The 18,401-nt window shown below is 38.6% G+C and overlaps 1 protein-coding gene across 1 annotated transcript in view; it reads right to left on the reverse strand.

Annotated features, from left to right (window-relative positions):
• ADARB2 (adenosine deaminase RNA specific B2 (inactive)) overlaps positions 1-18,401 on the reverse strand; it is a 375,455-nt gene that overhangs the window by 51,364 nt on the left and 305,690 nt on the right. Inside the window, exon 5 of the mRNA XM_063303417.1 lies at positions 9,609-9,723. Coding sequence (XP_063159487.1) covers positions 9,609-9,723 — 115 coding nt within the window. The remainder of the gene's footprint in view (positions 1-9,608; positions 9,724-18,401) is intronic.

Here is an 18,401-nt window from a genome sequence, read left to right on the forward strand (position 1 = left end):
AGAGTGTTTGTTATGCAGAGTGAATTGTCTTGGCAAAATTCTATCAGCCTATGTCCTGCTTCATTTTGTTCTCCCAGGCCATACTTACCTGTAATTCGAGGTGTCATTTGACTGCCCACCTTAGCATTCCAGTCTCCTGTGATGAAAATAACATCTCTTTTAGGCGTGTTGTCCAGTAGGTGCTGCAGATCCTCATAGAACTGCTCTACTTCAGCTTCTTCAGCATTTGTGGTTGGGGCGTATATTTGGATCACTGTGATGTTAGATGGCTTGCCCTGAATTCGAATTGAGATCATTCTGTCGTTTTTTGGGTTGTATCCAAGCACTGCTTTAGCCACTTTACTATTAATTATGAAGGCTACTCCATTTCTTCTGTGGTCCTCTTGTCCACAGTAGTAGATCTGGTGGTCATTTGATGTGAAGTGGCCCATTCCAGTCCATTTCAGTTCACTGACGCCCAAAATGTCTATCTTTAATCTTGACATCTCACCAATAACCACATCCAGTTTGCCCTGGCTCATAGATCTTACATTCCATGTTCCAATGGTGTGTTGATCCTTAGAACATCGGATTCGCCGTTCACCACCAGCACCGTCGGCCGCTAGCCGTCCTTTCGGCTTTGAGCTAGCTGCGTCATCACGTCTGGGGCTAGTTGAGCTCATCCTCTGTTCCTCCCCAGTAGCATTTTGACCATCTTCCGACCTGGGGGTCTCACCTTCCGATGGTATACCGACATATCTCTGGTTGTACTGATCCATTTAGTTTTCACGGCAAGAATACTGGGGTGGGTTGCCATTACCTTCCCCAGGGATCGCATTTAGTCTGACCTCTCTGTCATGACCTTCCCGTCTTGGGTGGCCCTTCACAGTTTAGCTCATGGCATCATTGAGGTGCTCAAGCTCCAGCACCACGACAAGGTAACGATCCTTTGCTGAAGTTAGGAAGTGAGGCACTGGAATAAATGGAAGACCCTAGGACATTGATTCCTGAAGAGCTGAGGCAGAACATTCTGTATATATTGTGAGGAGAGATTGATTACCTTTATATCTGGGGATTATACTGGGCGAGTCATCATCAGTCAGTCAAATTTCCCTCTTTTAGAGATCAAAAAGGATGGGAGAGCATTTTGTGAACTTCTTACGCTCATGGGAAGAACATTGGCATTAAACTGTAATAAAATATACAATTTTGGGGTCTCCAACCAGTTATTTATTTATTTATCTTTTTATTCATTCATTCATTCATTCACTCACTTATTGGGGCTTACGTGTTGCTTCAATCAAGCATTTGTAGGCACTTTTGAGATCACTCTCACAAAATGCTGCTGTGGGCTGTTTTCTACTATCTCTTTACTGGGCAAAAGAAAGGGCTAAGTTCACCCACTTTCTAGGGGGAAGGAAAGAAATTAATCAAATTGGCAAATAAAGAAACTAAATAATGAAACACTTCTTTGCATTAGATGGCCATTTTGGATATTATGGGCTTTCTTTTATGTATCTCCATAGTTATACTAGATAGTTTCTATTCTGAATATAAGAAAGAATTGCCAGAAAAAAACATGTATTTTATGAAGCCTTCTAAATAAACCTTCTGGTGCCATGTCTAAGGCAGGCCAGAACTTGGTCCGAGAGATTTCTAGTGTGACCTGTGAAAGTCTACCAAATCCTGTTCCCATTCTTTTTCCTTCCTCTGTATCAAAGTAGACTGGGAGTAATTACATTTCCTAAGAAGAAACTTTCCAAATATGTAAGTGATTTAATATACATTGAATACAAGAGTTCAGGTAATTTGGAACTCTTCCCTCCATATCCATAGAACGTCAGTGTCAAAGCTGCTGATCTGGAAGAATGTAGCAGACAGTGCAAAGAGACAAAACACAGTCTACTTTTAGAATGGAAAGCAAAAACAATTCAGTTTGAAGCTTTTAGCGCTGAGAAGCAACTCCCTAATGTTTTTGAAGGATTGAGGACAATAATAGAAAGCTTGTGGGCTTGTATGTCATATAGGTGTGACGTTCACTGTTTCTTAGAAAGCTTTTTGGAGGGCCACCACAACAATTCTGGTGCATTTCCCAAGCCAGTATGAAATGTAGTAGAAAAACAGTGATAGTAGCACATAAAATGCTTCCAGAGAGATGTTAATAATCACTAAAAGATACTATACAGCTTTTCCATCTCTCCCTATTAAGAAAAAAGATGGAAGTTGTAGCTGACAAAACACAGGAGGACCAGTAATGGAAGTTTCCATCATCTGGCTGACTTTCTTGGCAAAGCTACATGGACAAGGCAGCCATTGACAAAACTAGAACCCTGAAGCTTCAATAAAGTCTCAAGATGTTGAAAGGGAAATAAGTAGATGGTGTCATAAAAAGAAACATGAACTAATCCAGCCTTTCTGTTCCTCTGTGTTCATGTCAGAGGGAATTCTGGAAATGGCTTTCCCCTCTATTTCACTGTGTTTGCTTTGCTTCATGTTAGGAGAAGACTGAGGCTCATGGGACTCAGACAAAACCAGTGTGGACACACTGACTATAAAATCAGTGGTAACAGAACTGATTAAACATTTGCAAGTGGAGAAGGGATTCAAAAGGGGAGAGATTAATACAATGGAAAATACATAGATTACCTAACGGATTATTCAGGAACAGGAAAACAATCCGCCAGACTCTGAGAGGAGTCGTGGAAATCAGAAGTTAGGCATTGTTCAGGATGCTATGAATGATGCTATGAAGAATGCTTCAATAAAGATCATAGGCAGAAAAATAGAGAATCAAAGAATGGAACAGAATCATTACTAACAACCAAAGAAATTTAGAATGGATAGATCTCCCAGAGGAAGTGCTGAAACCTACAGGATACAATTTTGATGCAGAAAAGAAAGGCACTCCAGAATGCACTATAGGGAGTAATTGGGCACTGGCAGATACATAAATGTGATGACTTAGCATTCCTTCCTGTTCTAATTTCCATGGTTCGTTACATTTACTTTCTTCTGTGAACAAGGGGAAAAAAAACTGTTTCCAAGGATCTGTGTCTGTCTTGTTCAATGTATCATGGGCCAGAAGACTCCTGGTCTGGCCCAACATATAGATTGCATATTTGCAACCCCCTGGATGTCAACTGATCTGAACAATTTGGGCTCAATACACTTACGGGCAAATATTAAGATGAACTTCCTTTACTAACATCCTTCTGTAAGTGTAGACAAGCCAATCATATTTTCCTGCAAGGACAGACCACAAGAAAGTGACATGCTTAAAAGTTCTAAAAACATTTCCAGGAACACTTTATTTTTGTTTTTAATTGAGCCATCTCCTTGATATGTTACCTTCCTACAGGCAAGGATTCTTTATATTTTCCATAATATCCACAGGACCCTGGATACGACAGCCATCTTCATGAGGCATCTTTAGAGTGCTCTATGGGCCTGGAATGGTTTACCACACCTGCCTATCTTGAAGTGTTCTAATTTCATTCCTCACAATGATTCTATCTTGCATCATTCTGGGTCCTGTGACAAATTGAAAATTTAAATAGACATCCAGTGCTAAAAGGGCTCTTTTCACAGTTAAATAAGCCATTGACAGAAGATGGGCCCCTCCATGTGCTGTTTGCCCCAAGTTATTTGTGTATCTTTACAGCTGTGTCTGTGTAGTGGCAATGAGGAAGACCATTGTTATTTCAAGGAGTTTAAGTGACATATTTTGATTTTCTTCTTCACATGGCTTAGAGTTTATTTTGAGTTATACTAATGTTTAGCTGGCTTGTTTTTTATTTCTGTTTGAAATGGGGGGTGGAGAGAGAAGAGAAAACCCCAAGATTGTTTTTGTTAAGCACTAGCTTATCTGTATAGCTTCCCAGGCTCTTGGATTATGTCATAAACAGGTGGTCCAGACCCTGGGAACTATCCATTCAAGGTCAGATCCTGCAGTCTCTGTACCATGGAAACAGGGTCACCAGGTTTTAGAGCCAGACTTTGATTAAAACCTGAGGATTTCCTCCTGAGTTTGGGAACTCCTGCACAGACCTCAGCGCTGGGTGCTGTGGATATTGAGCCCTCCTGGGGTATCTCTGCTGTCCTTATTAAGGGGCTCCTGACAGCGTATGGGAGATAGGGTTTCAACTTGCTTGGTATGTTATGTTTTCTTTTTCTTTATATTATGCTATGCTCTTTATGCGTCTGTTTAATCTTCCTAAACTGCGTTTCTGTTTAAATCTGTTTGCTTAAGTTTATAATAAAGCTTAAAAGCTCTTTATCCACTGGCATGCTTATTGTCTCTGGATCTAAAAGAACCAACTATCTGAGCACCTGATCACTGCCTGGACACTTGACAGAACAGTCTGATATTTATGTAGCTATAGAGAGACATATACTTTGTATATACATCATTATTGTTACTATTATCTCCATTTGCCCAAATTTTCACAAGATTCTGTGAATGCACATACAATGTTACAGGTAAACTCACGTGGAATTTGCTTATAGGTTTGATCCCATAACTGCATTTTCTTTTTTATTCCACATACATGGAGAGATGTAAACATAAGACAATAACTAAGGCATACAACATAGTGGACAGGTGGACGTATTACTCTGCTAGTATGCAAGAAGGTCTGAGCTCCCAGCTATATGTCCAGGCAGAGACAAATAAAGGTTCATGGCTACAGTGTGGGAAGAGTTTCCAGACTTTGTGTCATGTTCGCCGTTTCAATGTCTTTGATACATCGTAATGTTTCGCATGTCTTTAGCTGAATGCGTGTTTCATCTTTCACGGGAGGATGGGAGTATTTATCTCTTGGCTCTGCTTTTGGAATGTATTTGGGTTATCTTTTGTGTTCAAGGTTACTTTCCCAGGCTAGCAGTTCTGATGATTGCCAGCACCTGGGACGGGCGGGGCGGTTAGCAGGGAGGCGGGGTATGTTTGCACCGAGGGTTTTAAGTTTGTATTTGGCGCGCTTTTGCTCATTCTCAGCTTTCTCTGTATTTGCCATAAGTTCCTTAATAAATCAGATTTCATTTAGCAGCCTCTTGTGAGTCTGAGTATTGGGGCTGGGCAATCATTACACTTTGTTCAACATTCAAGAGTTCTGCACAACAGTTCATGTTTGATTTTGCTGATTTTACAATGGTTCAAAGAATTATCAAATTGGAAGGGTTCATTTATGCCATTAGGCCCCCACTCTCTGCTCAGTACAAGAATCCAAATTAAAACATCCTTGAAAGATGGCTATCTAGCCTCCTCTTACACACATCTAGTGAAGGAAGTTGACCTGTGTAATTAATTTCATTCAAAAGGCATCTTGGTTGGATCCTTAAACTGACAGACTATCGCATTGTTCCACAAACATATTTTACCAGCTTCCAACTAAGGGCCAGTAGTAGATTGCCCATTAATATTCCTTATTCCTTTTAGGTGTCATGCATTCTGAATCTTAAAATGACTAGAAGGATCCATGGAGACAGATTGTCAACTTTTACTTTTCTCCAGCTACCCCACTTAGTGATGATTAAGATCCATTTCAAGCAATATGGACTCTAATTTTCCAACTTTTATCACAGCATGAAATTGCTGTTTAGAGCCCCTTTCGTCCACTTCATCTTTATTTCATATAAGATAATAGAAGAAGCATCCCTGCTTGCTTTTAAGATCAAAGTGATTGTCAGGTTCATACAGAGACAGAGAGAGAGAGAGAGAGAGAGAGATGAATTCTGATGCAGAGAAAAGAACTCAGTGTATATCACTCTTCTCTGGGCATCCTTGCTTTCTCCTCAGAAGGAGACTAAACTTCTTAGATTATGCATTTGAAAAGAAAAGAAGGCAGAAAACATTTCTATCTATATTTAACTGTCCAGATGCATCACATTTAAATAGGAAAAACAGTATTTAAATACCTGCTACCTTTCATCCATTTTAAGTGTGGAAGGTTTTTTTCCCCCTTATCATTTGAAAATATTAAGATGGGCCACAGTATGAATGACAGGAGTTTTTTATTCTGTCCAATAATTGCCAGTTAAGAGGAAAGGTGATATTACAAATTCAAATATTCAATTTTTAAAATTTATTTCTTTAATAATTGCATTCCAAAATGCAATTGACCCACAAGAAAAATACATAAATTGGACACATAACTAGCAATGGGAAGAGCTTGATCTGATGTGGGTGGAACGAAAGCATTGCACAGTGCTTCCTTTTTTCTGTGTTATTTCATTTCTTTTCTATCTCTCAAACTTTTGCAAGTCCTGCATGTCTATTTCTCACTGCAACCCACAGAGGGCCTTCGGAATTTCTGGAGTGGTGAGTGATGCATGGATGGAAGAATCAGTTCCCCTTTCCTGTGTGCAGGGATGCACTTTCAACTCACCTCTGGTGCAGGTTGTCAGTTAGGGGTCTACTTATGGGTCCCCTATCTTGGTGTCTGACTCCTTGGTTGGTTCCCAAGAGTACAAATACTATCTTATCACAGGTCAGGGTTGGCAAATAAAAGAACCAAAAACATAACTGGCAAAACCGTAAGTCCAAAAACAGTGCTTGCGGAAGACACACCGGAATATAACCAGCACATCAATCAAGAGCCAAAACCAAATTAATCAAAGGCCTACTCAAAGTTTCAGAGTTAGGCCCAGACACAAAGAGTCATGAGATTAGAGAATTCAGTCAGCCAAGGTTCAACGCATACAAGTAGCTAGTTGTTCATTCTAACAAGCTTAAGACAATTTTCAGCTATGAGTTGCTCTCAACTAGAATTTCACACTAAAGTCTGCAGCTTTGTTGCATGAACTACTGAGTGTCTCCTCAGTTGCAGCAGGAATAAATGAATGAATGACTCTCTCCTGGGACACATTAAGCTATTTTGGCTGTAAACTCACCAGAATGAACTGAAACATTCATACTTTTATTCCTAAGGTACTTTCTCCTATAACTGAGCACTTTGGCACCACCTTCCAATAATTGAACAGTACTTCTCTTTCTATAAACTGAGTGATTTTACAGGTGAAATTCGATCAGAGCCTTGGGCAGAGGACATCCCTTCTAGTGGGGATCGATTCTGCCTTTTTTCTGTGCTTATCTATTATAGCAGCAGGATTGTTGACCTGTCATATTCCCCAGAAGAGTCTTCCCCAGGCCTTAATATTTGCCTAGATGTTTCATGGAGGTTCTTGGTATTCTGTGATTCCATATCCTGGAATGATCATTTAGAACTGGCTTTTCCTGGCCAAGAGATGGATCAAGATAACTCAGCTAGTTTTTACTGCATCCTTGTGCAGAATTCCCCAATGTGGTAAGTGGCTGGGGAGTACCATGTTGAGGAAGAGGGTGTTTGGTTTATTATGGTTCACTTCTGTCTAGTGATCTAGTTAGAGCCCCTGGCAGTTAACATATTGCATAGCCTGAATCTACAACATAATGTCAGTTTGTTCCAGATAATTTAGCAAGCCCCTCTGAATATGCATTGGACACCTCCTGCTTTCTCTGAAAAATTGTCTGACAAACTCTAAACATATGCATATGAGGTTACAATCTACATTTAATATACTAATTCAAGCCTTTGTACTCTATTCTGAGCTGAAATCAAACTTTATGTAGGAGAGGAAAAAAACAGCTGGAATCAGATCACGCTCCTACATTTCATCTATAGAATTCTGGGGCATAATGAAAATGCCATTCTTAAACTGTTGAAAAATCATAATGATAGATAGGAAAGTAGACTCATAGTTCTATCAGGGGTGTCTGCAGGATATGGTAAAAAAAGGCAAGGTGGCAATCACAATGGTGTGATCAAAACTTGACCATTTTTAATGTTTGTTGCACAGAAAAACAGGTGATGCGTCGATTTCACTGTCATGGCTGTCATCTTGACTTTTTTTAACACTCTCTGCAGACACCACTGAGTGCTATGCTGTAGCATGATCCCAATGACAGTCTTTGTTAGCTGGTAGATTAAAGAATACATTTCTGTTTGCAACTAGTATAGGTGTTAACCTAATATCCCTACTAATGTGACATTCAATAACACATATGTATGGGAAAGTTTGATTATTCTTACCAGCAACTTTATGCACTGGATTTTAGCTGTTATGAGGTAATATTTCCCTAGCACAAAGTATAAATGAAATGAAATGAAATGAAACAATTATAGGAATAACAATTTGGTGAAGAGTTAGATAAAATGATTATGTATGTATGAATGTGAATACACACAGAGACATAAGAATTAAAGGATTTGAAGGGAAGAGGATATGGATTTATTCTCTATTGTCCCAGAAGACAGGACTGGAATCAATAGGTTAAAATTACAAGGATGAAGATTTAGGGTAGACGTCAGGAAGAACTTCCTATTTGTATAAGCTGCCAGCCAAAGGAACAGGCTGTCACAGGAACTAATGAGTTCTCCTTGACAGGAGGTCTTCAGATAGAAGCTGGATGGTCATCTGTCAGAGATGTTGTAGTGGATCCTGCACTGAGCAAGGGGTTGGACTATGACTTCTAAGATCTCTTCCAACTCTGAGTCTATGATTCTACTAGTTTATAATTTATGAACACTAGAACATCATTCTTCTGCAAGGGCCTCTGTATTTATTTTATGTACTTATTTTTCCATGGTCTAAGAAGAGCAAGGGCTTTACAGAAGGGTTGAAGTCTGATAATTTAAAAACTAAAACACTACAGCCATGGGCCCACAGATAGGATGAGATGATTTAACTGGAGAGGGAACTGGTTAAGTTTTTTTCCCCAGTGTGTCAGCTAATTAACCCCAAAGTAGCTATGAGTAAAATATCATTTTTCAAAATTAAGTATTGCATGCATCCTTTCAAACTAACAGAAATTTAGAAAACTTTCTCTACCATCCTCTGTGTAGCCACCATACCCTGACTAATTTGTGCATTGAGGAAAAGTGATTTGGTTCATTTCAAAATATTTTAAAAGGTATGAAACATGTACTGGCATGCCGAAAGCTCCCCTCTTTGAATGATTAAAATAGCCACAGCTTTTGCAAGGTCTGTGTGGCTGCTTTGAAGACCCTCCTCCCAGCCTCTACATGTTTGCACATGCAGCAGCTTTGCTTCACTAGCAGTTCCAGTGGGTGGAGTTATATGCACATGAACTGGCAAACGGCTTTTGAAGTAGCCACATGAGTTCTGCACAAGATGTGGCTGCTTTAACAACTGGAAGAGAAAGACATCTTTGCATCCCACCATTCCTCTGAAATAGGGGTTTAGCTTCACCATAATGTTATAAAAAGGATGAAGCGCTTATATGCTTTGCTTATTTGTATGCTTATTTAAAGCACATTATCTCACTTTCCTGCTGTACTATGAGATGCTCAAAGCAGCTTGGGAGAGTTCTCTTCAAGGTAAAAGCTTCATACCCCACTGGAGATTCAGACCGGTTGACTTAATGTTCCAGCTATAGCAGTGACTGCACTGAATTTCAGAATAGCTGTCACCATTACACTCACTTTTAATCACTAGGTGCAAATAGAATAGAACCCCTAGTGCACATACAGGTATTACCCTTATTCAAGTAACCAGTGCAAACAATGGGTGGGCTTTTCTTCAAATAAATAAAACTATAAGCTAAGCAAAAAGCAAGGGAAATAGAAGCTTACCTCTGGTCATTACAATTCCTGCAAGGGATTTGTGACATGCATGCAGGGCAGCAAAGTTATCCGTCACCTCCTGAAACTTCTTTGTAATTATTTGGTACACAGAATCAGCAAATTCCTGGAAAGACATAAAAAGAAGCCATTCTATCAACTTGGCATGACTGGAGCATTGGATTGCATCTTCAGGTTTCAAACCCACTGGCCATCTTTCTCCTTTAACCAGAATGGCTTGTGTCACTGACTATAGTAAATCATCAACTGTGCAGCCCATCTCTTTGCACTCACATAGTGTTCAGACAGAAAATACCTTCAAACTGAGGACTGTCCTGAAGTAGAAGACTCTAACCTGGCTGCCAAACTGTATTGCACAATTATCAGTCTTTTCTTGATCCTTGTGACATTTTTCAGACTGTGATTGGCTGTCAAGTCATTGACAGCCAATTCATTTTCTTTCATTTTACTTGCATTTTGGCCATGATTTGTTGCAGCTCAGGCCTGGTCTGAGGTTGTTTTCACTCCCTTGGATGTTGCACAGTGCTTACAGACTGTTTCCCCAAATCCAGAATCCAGAATCTATCCAACCATAGTTATTACCTCTTTTCATCAGAAAGAAACTGTTAATCCATCCCTGCAAAGACCTGCCATTTATTTCAAAGATACAACAGGAAAGGCTGAACCTGAATTAAAACTAAAATAAAGTAAAAACAGTGAATGAAACCAGCAGCATCTTTAATACTGCTAAATAATGCTTTTGGAGGGTCCTTGAGCAGTAGCTAAACCCCTAGATTCTTGCATTTTAAAACGACTACAAAACATGGGAGCAGATGTTTGAAGCTCATAGTAATATTAAAAACAATACATAGTTCTTTGACAACATATAAGCCAATAATTTTGTGGTAGCATATAATTTGTAGGCTGACATGATTTGCCCATTTGTTAGGCAACTTGTCATCAACCCAATTCCTGTTTCTCCCAGGAGTAATTCATAGAATCTGTGGAACTACATGCTATTTAGCATGGTTCCAGCTTCTGAGTAGGGCTACTTAATTAAAGAGCTGGTGGCTAACAGCCAGTCAGCAACAGATCATTTTGTGTTCCTAGCACGTGTTCTCTGCTTGGACAAATTTGGCAGCTTTTAAAGATCTGACTAGCTTACTAGAAGTTTTGGACAGGTCTGACCTACTGGAACTGGTCTATGTCTTCCTGGACCACACACTTAAATAATTATTTCTGGATTCTGTAGAGCGGGGAGAGGGCACATATGCTGTGGCTCTGATCTGCCATGCAGCTGAGCAGATGCCGCCTCCAACTTTTTATCATCCCACTTACACTGACTTCTGCTAAGTTCTACAGATGTAAGATCTGGCCAATACCTGCCAGCAATTTGTTGAAGCAAGAGACAGAACAGAACAGAACAGAACAGAAGCCTATTTAAATGAAGACCTGCAAGTAAACACTCCATGCTGTGAAAGCATCTTGCCTTCTGCTCTAAGAAAAAGTAGCTAAATCAGAACACGCTTCCACTGAGTGCTTTGTCTCAAAAGATTTGTTCACATCCCGCATGCCATATGGTTTTAGAGCAGCTATAATAATAAGTGTTCATTAATTATTAAGCTTTGCTGTAAATAAATACAGAAAAGCTGTCTTGCTCTCACAGTATGAGGTGCAAGCCGTGCCTGCACAGATGTAAGTTCTGTATTCTCTTTCCTGTTGACATCTCCCTGATTCCCCCTCCTCTTCCCCATGTCTTTCTAAAAGTGAATGTAATCATCACCCATTTCAGGACACCAAGATATGATATCTCCTTCCAGTGCGCATACAACAGAGCACCCTTGCAAACTTGTTTGCCACTGAACCTCTATGGCTATGGCAGTCCATTGTGACTCTTAAATATGACTCATTCACACCACCTTTCAACTGCTTGATCAGTTTTGTTCTGTAAACGTCAATAATCTATGGAAGATGCCTGAGGAAGAAGGGGAAGGAGTGAATATACCTATGGATACTGGCAGAGGAACATGTAATGCAATCAGGATACAAGAACTGGGGAGAAGCAGGCTCCACATCTTCAGGTCTGCTGTACCTTTTGCTAAGCACATTACTTTGATCGGTCATGTCAAATAACCATTTGGTTTCATGGTGATGCTATGTAATGTTGGATCAGTTTACAATAAGACATAATCAGCTATGATTTAGTCATGAGCAAGTTTTACTTGAGAGGGTGAAGAAGATGGGGCAAATCTCTTAGCTTTGCCCTCCATGGTTTTTAGTATCCCATCAACATTAACTTGAGAGGTGACAATGAGGAACCATTCAGTCTATAGGGATTTCAATCTATAGCTTGTCAAACTGAGTGATGATTCTGAGTGTACACAGTGTTGGGCTTGAGGAATAAGGTGGGTGTATTGATTCGTCCATAACCAATAATTTTTGTGACTGTGTTAACAGAGATTACTTTGGTTATGGTGTGGAGATGGGAACACTGTTCTGAGTAACGTCAATATCCACAGAGGAGATATTTGAGATCCTCAAAGCTTAACAGCTGTCATGTACTGATGATTAATCCATGTGGGAATTCTATGTAATGGTCAGTAACTATGACCTTCTCAGTCACTCTCTTGCAATAGTCAATCTGCTATCTCCTGAGAGGAAAGCTGGTAGTAGCTGTTCTTCCCCACTCAGTGGTGGACCTACTACAACAGGCTGCCTCCAGAAGCTATTATGAAATGATCTTCTAATTTCCAGCCCTGTCTAGAGAAAGTAGATTTCACTTCCATGAGACATTCATTGATTTCATTCAGGCTCTGCGAGACTTGACTGGCAGTAACTGCAAAGGTAAATATATTGGCAAGTGGTCAAGCATTTTGTTACCAGTTATTTGGGCCACTATTCAATTCCTGGTGAATTTGAACCACAGGTTTTGGACTTGAATGTTTTTTATGAAGAATTTGTCTAAGAATCACCTGCAACAATACTACCTGCTGTACTTGATACTAACTGAAGTATTTAAGCCATACAGAGCATATCTAACTTGTAATCAATGCAAGCATTGTGGAGATCCATCAATATTAAATAGATGGATATGATGGACAGACCCATTTCAGCCTCATAGTTAGGCTGTTCTGGGCTCCATTTGTGGACACAATCCACAGAAATAATCTGCTTTTCATTAATTACTTCTGTTTTTATTAACTGCTGTTGATTTTTTAAAAATTGCTATTGCTCAATGTTAAGGGATGTAATGTATTTTAATTGGTTAATTATTTCATTTTAATTCTATCATTAAAAGCTTGAGAAGTGCCTTGAAGGATAAGGAAAGAAAAATCCAGATTTACAGGGAAATTCTTTCCTGACATCAAACATGATGGTCAAAGAAAGAAAATTTATCCATCAAGGAAAACTGTAATAGGTTCCTTCATAGAAAAAGGTGAGAATGATTCAATGTTACAAAACAATAAAAGAGTTGACTCTTTTTTTAAAAGTTCAAATCATAATCTTAATTTCTTCTAATCCTACAGTCTAGTCCATCATTCTTTCTATAGCGCCCTACATGTAAGCAGCACATTTGAATTCATTAGCTTAGAGCAGTGTTCCTCAACCTTGGCAACTATATGTGGACTTCAACTCCCAGAATTCCCCAGCCAGCATTGGGAGTTGAAGTCCACATATCTTAAAGTTGCCGAGGTTGAGAAACACTGGCTGGCTTAGAGGGACATAAAGCTTCTGAAAGAATTGTCCTTAAAACATTAGAAAGAACCAACACATTTTAATACTGGAGTTAGACATTTCAATAAGCAGAGTTTTCTTTACTCAATTTGGCAGCAGATTCCAAAGCAAATGAACATGGAGATCAAATCATGGCCAAATAACCACGTGGCTTGAGAGAAAGATGGTAAGAGTCTAGGTTTTTGCCGAAGTCAAAAAACTGACTGGGGATTTTTAAAGATTAGTTAATTCATTGCATGAGAAATTAGGAGATATAATGATGAGTATTTGTTAAAGAAAAGTAGAACACATTCTAAGAAGAAAAACTGATTTGTTAGAGAATTGAAGCAACAGTACTTCCCCCCTTTTATTTTTGCCAGAGAGTTTTTTTAAATAAAGTCTATCACCACTTGAATCCTTTTTCTGTATTACCAATAAAACAGGCTAAAACGTTTTGCTGCCTTAGCAAAATCTTTTTGATGTCCTGAAAGCAAAGAGAAATGGCTTTTAAGGCAGAAAATTAAACACAAATCTTCCTTTATTCCAGGGTTATACTTTTGGTGTTCAGGGGCCAGCTTTAACAATCTGGACACATGTTACAGATGGCCAGGGCTAGCATTTGGGGATAAGGGTTTTGTTTAGGTTTTACTGGTATTGTGCCTATTTTACGGTTAATTCTTAATTCTTCAGTTTTCATGGATTTCCCAGGGAAACTCTGCAGTTATTTTTCAGCAATCTTGATCTGAGTGGGCTCTCAGGGCTGCAGAAAATGGGCATATGCTGTAGGTTCCCTTGAAGTAAAAATACAACAATAGTGAATTTGATAATTAATGATTTGCTGACTTTTTTCTGACACCCCAGCTAGGCTGCCTCTCTTTGTGAATGGATTTGACTTTGACCTAACTGCTTTATGAAACCTTTTATCCTTTTGTTTTGTTCTGGGATGAAAGCTCTATTTGTTGGTGATTTTAATGTTGATGGCTGAGAATGTCTGTTGTCAGTGTGACTGTTTCAGATGCAATATGTTTCTGAATATTTCTTGACAGACAGCAGCTGGAGAAGTCCATTACCTTATTGTTCTGCTTGTGGGATTTGTTCACCCAACTATTTACCAGATTACTAGTCCATTTAACTCATTATTGTCTGCACCAATTTCAACTCTCCAGAGTTTCAAATAAAAGACCTTTCATGGTTCTAAATGCCTGAGATTGAACCAGGCATTTTCTAGTGCTCTAGTACAAAGCAATGGCCCTTTTCCAAGTGAAATCTTTATACTGTAGACGCCATTGAGTCTGATGATAACCTTGGAAATTGGCACAAGAAGAAGAATGAACCCCATGTAGAAGCTGGGATAGGTCCAATCCTTGGACACTTATTTCCTTTCTCTCATGATGTGCTTGCAAGACTGAGCACTGCCAATTCTGTTAATACCACGTTGTTGTGCTAAATGGAGCATAAACCATGATAGTCCTCGAAAATGACACTTGTTTAATTATAGTGTTAATCTTACACTCTAGAATAGGAAAAGGGGAAGTACTGGGAGATTAGCCTTGTGCTAAAAAAGCAAGGAAAGGGGGACAATAGAGAAGGGAGAAAATGTATCCTTTGCCTTTTTGCTTACTTGCTACTACAGGTAACATATTTTTTTCCCTAAAGAATGAATCAGAGGAACAATATAATTTTTTCATTGTTATATGTTCCATTATTTTTTTAAAAAAAAATCCTTATAGTTTTCTTTTTTAAGGGTTTGGTTTTCTTTGCTTTCAAAAACCTACTACTTTATTTATATAATAAAATTGTTAGATGGGAAGAAACCCCCCCACTTGCCTATATAAATAATATCTACATATTATTTATATTATCTTGATATATATCATAACAAGGAATCCTGAATACAATAAGGCTGTACTCTTAACATGTTGGGAGAAATTCAGTGGAGCTCAAAACAATTTCTTGAATAGAAATCAGATGCAATGCACTAGATCTGGAATTAATGAGTCTTTATTCTGATCCAGGAGACCTCTCCTTATATTCTTATCTTTGAGTGCCATCTCAACATGCCTTTGACTATACACAAGGGAACAAATAATTAAATTATGGATCTCAATGTTAGATCATCAGCAAAAAATAACATTTATTCCTGCCTTATTGTTTATTTCAAATGGCATAAATAAATGAAATATACTCTATTTGCAATGGCAGTCTTTGGGGAAAAACTGACATTCAACAGGAATTTTGAATGGATATTAAAATCAATAGATTATTTGGGGAAAAAGTCTTTAGTAAACATTTTCTGTTGAAATCCTGTCTTTTGGCTTATTGGACTCAAATATTAAAAAGGTTAGATTTGCATACAGGCAGGATAAAATATTCTCCTAAACAGGCACCATCAAATTGTGCAGTTGCTTTTTCACTACCCCAGCACTTTTCGTTGACATTTGGAGGCAAATGTTGAGCACAGCGAACAGAAAATTTGAGGAATATCTCCTATTGGTAATAAGGGATTTATGCTGCTTAAGTACACAACCTCAGTCTCATCTGCAGCCTTTTTACATCAAATAGGAAAGAGAAACACTAATTCTTTTATTTCAAAAATCAATATAAACCCAGGATTTCTTGCATTTCTAGATCTTTAAATTTGGCTTTTACTGTTTGGTGTGATCCTCATACAGACTCTTGTCAGCTTGAAAAGGTTGTTGGAAAAGAGTAGCTCTTCTTTCTTCTGACATTTTAGTACAATTTCCTACATCTTGAAGCCCTCAACAGGGGCCCTGTCCCTCACTCTATATCATAAATGGTTGCTGACTGTAAATTCACAAGGGCATAGATAAACATCCCTAACTATTATAAGGGAGAGATGGGAGGTGACTACTTTGGAAGGGCAGATGAGTTATTGGGGAGTAAGACTTTTTGTCTTCAATTAAGAGGCATGATAATATTACTCACCTTTTAATCAATAGTGAATGTACCTACTTGGACAAGAAACCAATCTGCCGATCAATTTACATCACTTCAAGAGAAGGTGACAGCTTTCTTCCAGCCCCCTTGACCTGTCATTTGACCTGGGGTTCTTTAGAGACTACCAAAACACTTTCCTACTCATGCTTCTGATGTCAACTATTTCTGGAGTGTGTATGTGTGTGTCCTGTTGACTGCTGGAATGATTACAATTCTCTCAGATATTTGTTTCATAAAACATTTTGTAATGGTCATGATCATTTGCTTGATTTGTCTCAGATTTATTGAAAGTATAAACAAAGTCCTCTTAAAAATGTAACATCTTTTTGGCTTAAGCCCAGTTTTCTAGTCCACATTCCTGATCCTCCTTTTCCTAACCAAATACACAGAGCAGAAATGATGGCGATAGAGAGGGCAAGAGAAGTCAGCCCTAGGTTGTCTCAAATCTGCAGGGGAGAGGATAATCCGTTTTCACTGTACCATAGCGAAGGGGACCAAGGCCAGCATTGATAATAAACCAGCAGCTCTGGGGAGCACGAGTGTGTCTTTCATTACTTGAAGCTACAGCACAGTCTTCATTTTATGAAACGGCTTACATTGATGCACCCAGTCCCCTTCTAAGAGGTCTACTGCATCTGATGATGGTTCTTAATATAATTGTCTATTGTAGAACTAATTGCATTTTCTAATTTTCTCTGACATTTCCCCACCAGAATAGAGCAATCTGGTTTTTTTTAATATAGAAAGTAACAACATCATATATATTTTGCAGGTTTATACCCAAGGCTCCTTAAGTCTGTGCACATACACAGAGAGAGAGAGAGCACTCCACCCACCTGCTGACATAAAGCAGCCCAGATTCTGCCTATGAAAGGGGTTGTCTTATTTTCTGGAGATCTGGAGATATGACTATTGACTATCTAATTATAGCACAATAATGCATCTGCAGATGGCAGCACCAGGCTAACCTGGGCTTAGAAACTAAGCAAAGTTGGCCCTGGCTAGTTCTTGGTGACATTTAGGGAACCCCAGGTCTCTGGGATAGACTGGAAGACTGAAAAAACATCTTGGAAGAAAGTGATGGCAAATCATTTTCATATTGTTGTCAGGAAAAGTACATGGACTTATTCATGATGTTATCCGAAGCTGACTTGATGGAGATTTTGCTTTTTATTGAAATATAATGTGATTGTTATACAATGTATTACACAAAGTGACTGTTTTGCCTAACACTTTGCTGTAACGTTCCAGCTTGAGGTGGGGTGGGAGTGGGGGTGGAAAGCAAGGAATCTCATTTTGTGGAAGTGATCAAAGTACCCATGGCTACCTCTTGGAACCTTCCCTAGGGATGACGCCTCCTGCTGTCATTTACTATGCATAGACAAGAGAACCAATGGGATCTGACAGCCAGAAAGTTACCAGGAAGAGGGAAGCACATAACACAACCTCCAAGATTTCAAAGTTCATTTTTCAACTTTGTGGACAATATTTCACAGCTAATTTATCAAGACAATACTCGTGATAAGATATTCATATCTTGATAAACTTGATAATGGATAGACTACAACAGGCATTTACTGTTTTACATGAAAAGCCTATTCTATTTTTTTCTCCAAATAATTCACCTTTTAAATGGGAGTTTCACTGAGAAACAAAGAGTAGGCTTTTTTAGGGTGGAAGGAAGGGAGCATCTTAAATTCAGGTAAATATAGCATTTATGCATTTGTGAAATATTGACTGAATAATCCCATAGCAACAGTCTCCCTGTAAATATAAATCAGCTAGTGAGAAAAGTAAGGCTATGCAACTTATATAAAAGCTAAAGGAAACTATTCCATCCTCTATTCACTTCTTGTTTTCTCAGTATTTTTTTTCAAAATCAAGACATACTGTAATTGCTGCATGTGTATGGGAGGAGTATGTAACAACTTTATATAAGACCTAAAGTTATGATGCTTGGGCACCTTTGATTAAATTGTGTATATTATTAAAATGTTTTAAAAAGATAAAAACTAATGTGAACTAATACTGTATAAAGTAAAGAAGAAAAGAGAAAAAGCAAGCAAGCAAAGAGAAAGCAAAAAGTACAAGAAAAAGTTGAAAAAATAGAAAAGAAAGAAAGGAAAAAAGTGA

Source organism: Candoia aspera, chromosome 4, assembly GCF_035149785.1.
Source record: "Candoia aspera isolate rCanAsp1 chromosome 4, rCanAsp1.hap2, whole genome shotgun sequence".
NCBI lineage: Eukaryota > Metazoa > Chordata > Lepidosauria > Squamata > Boidae > Candoia > Candoia aspera.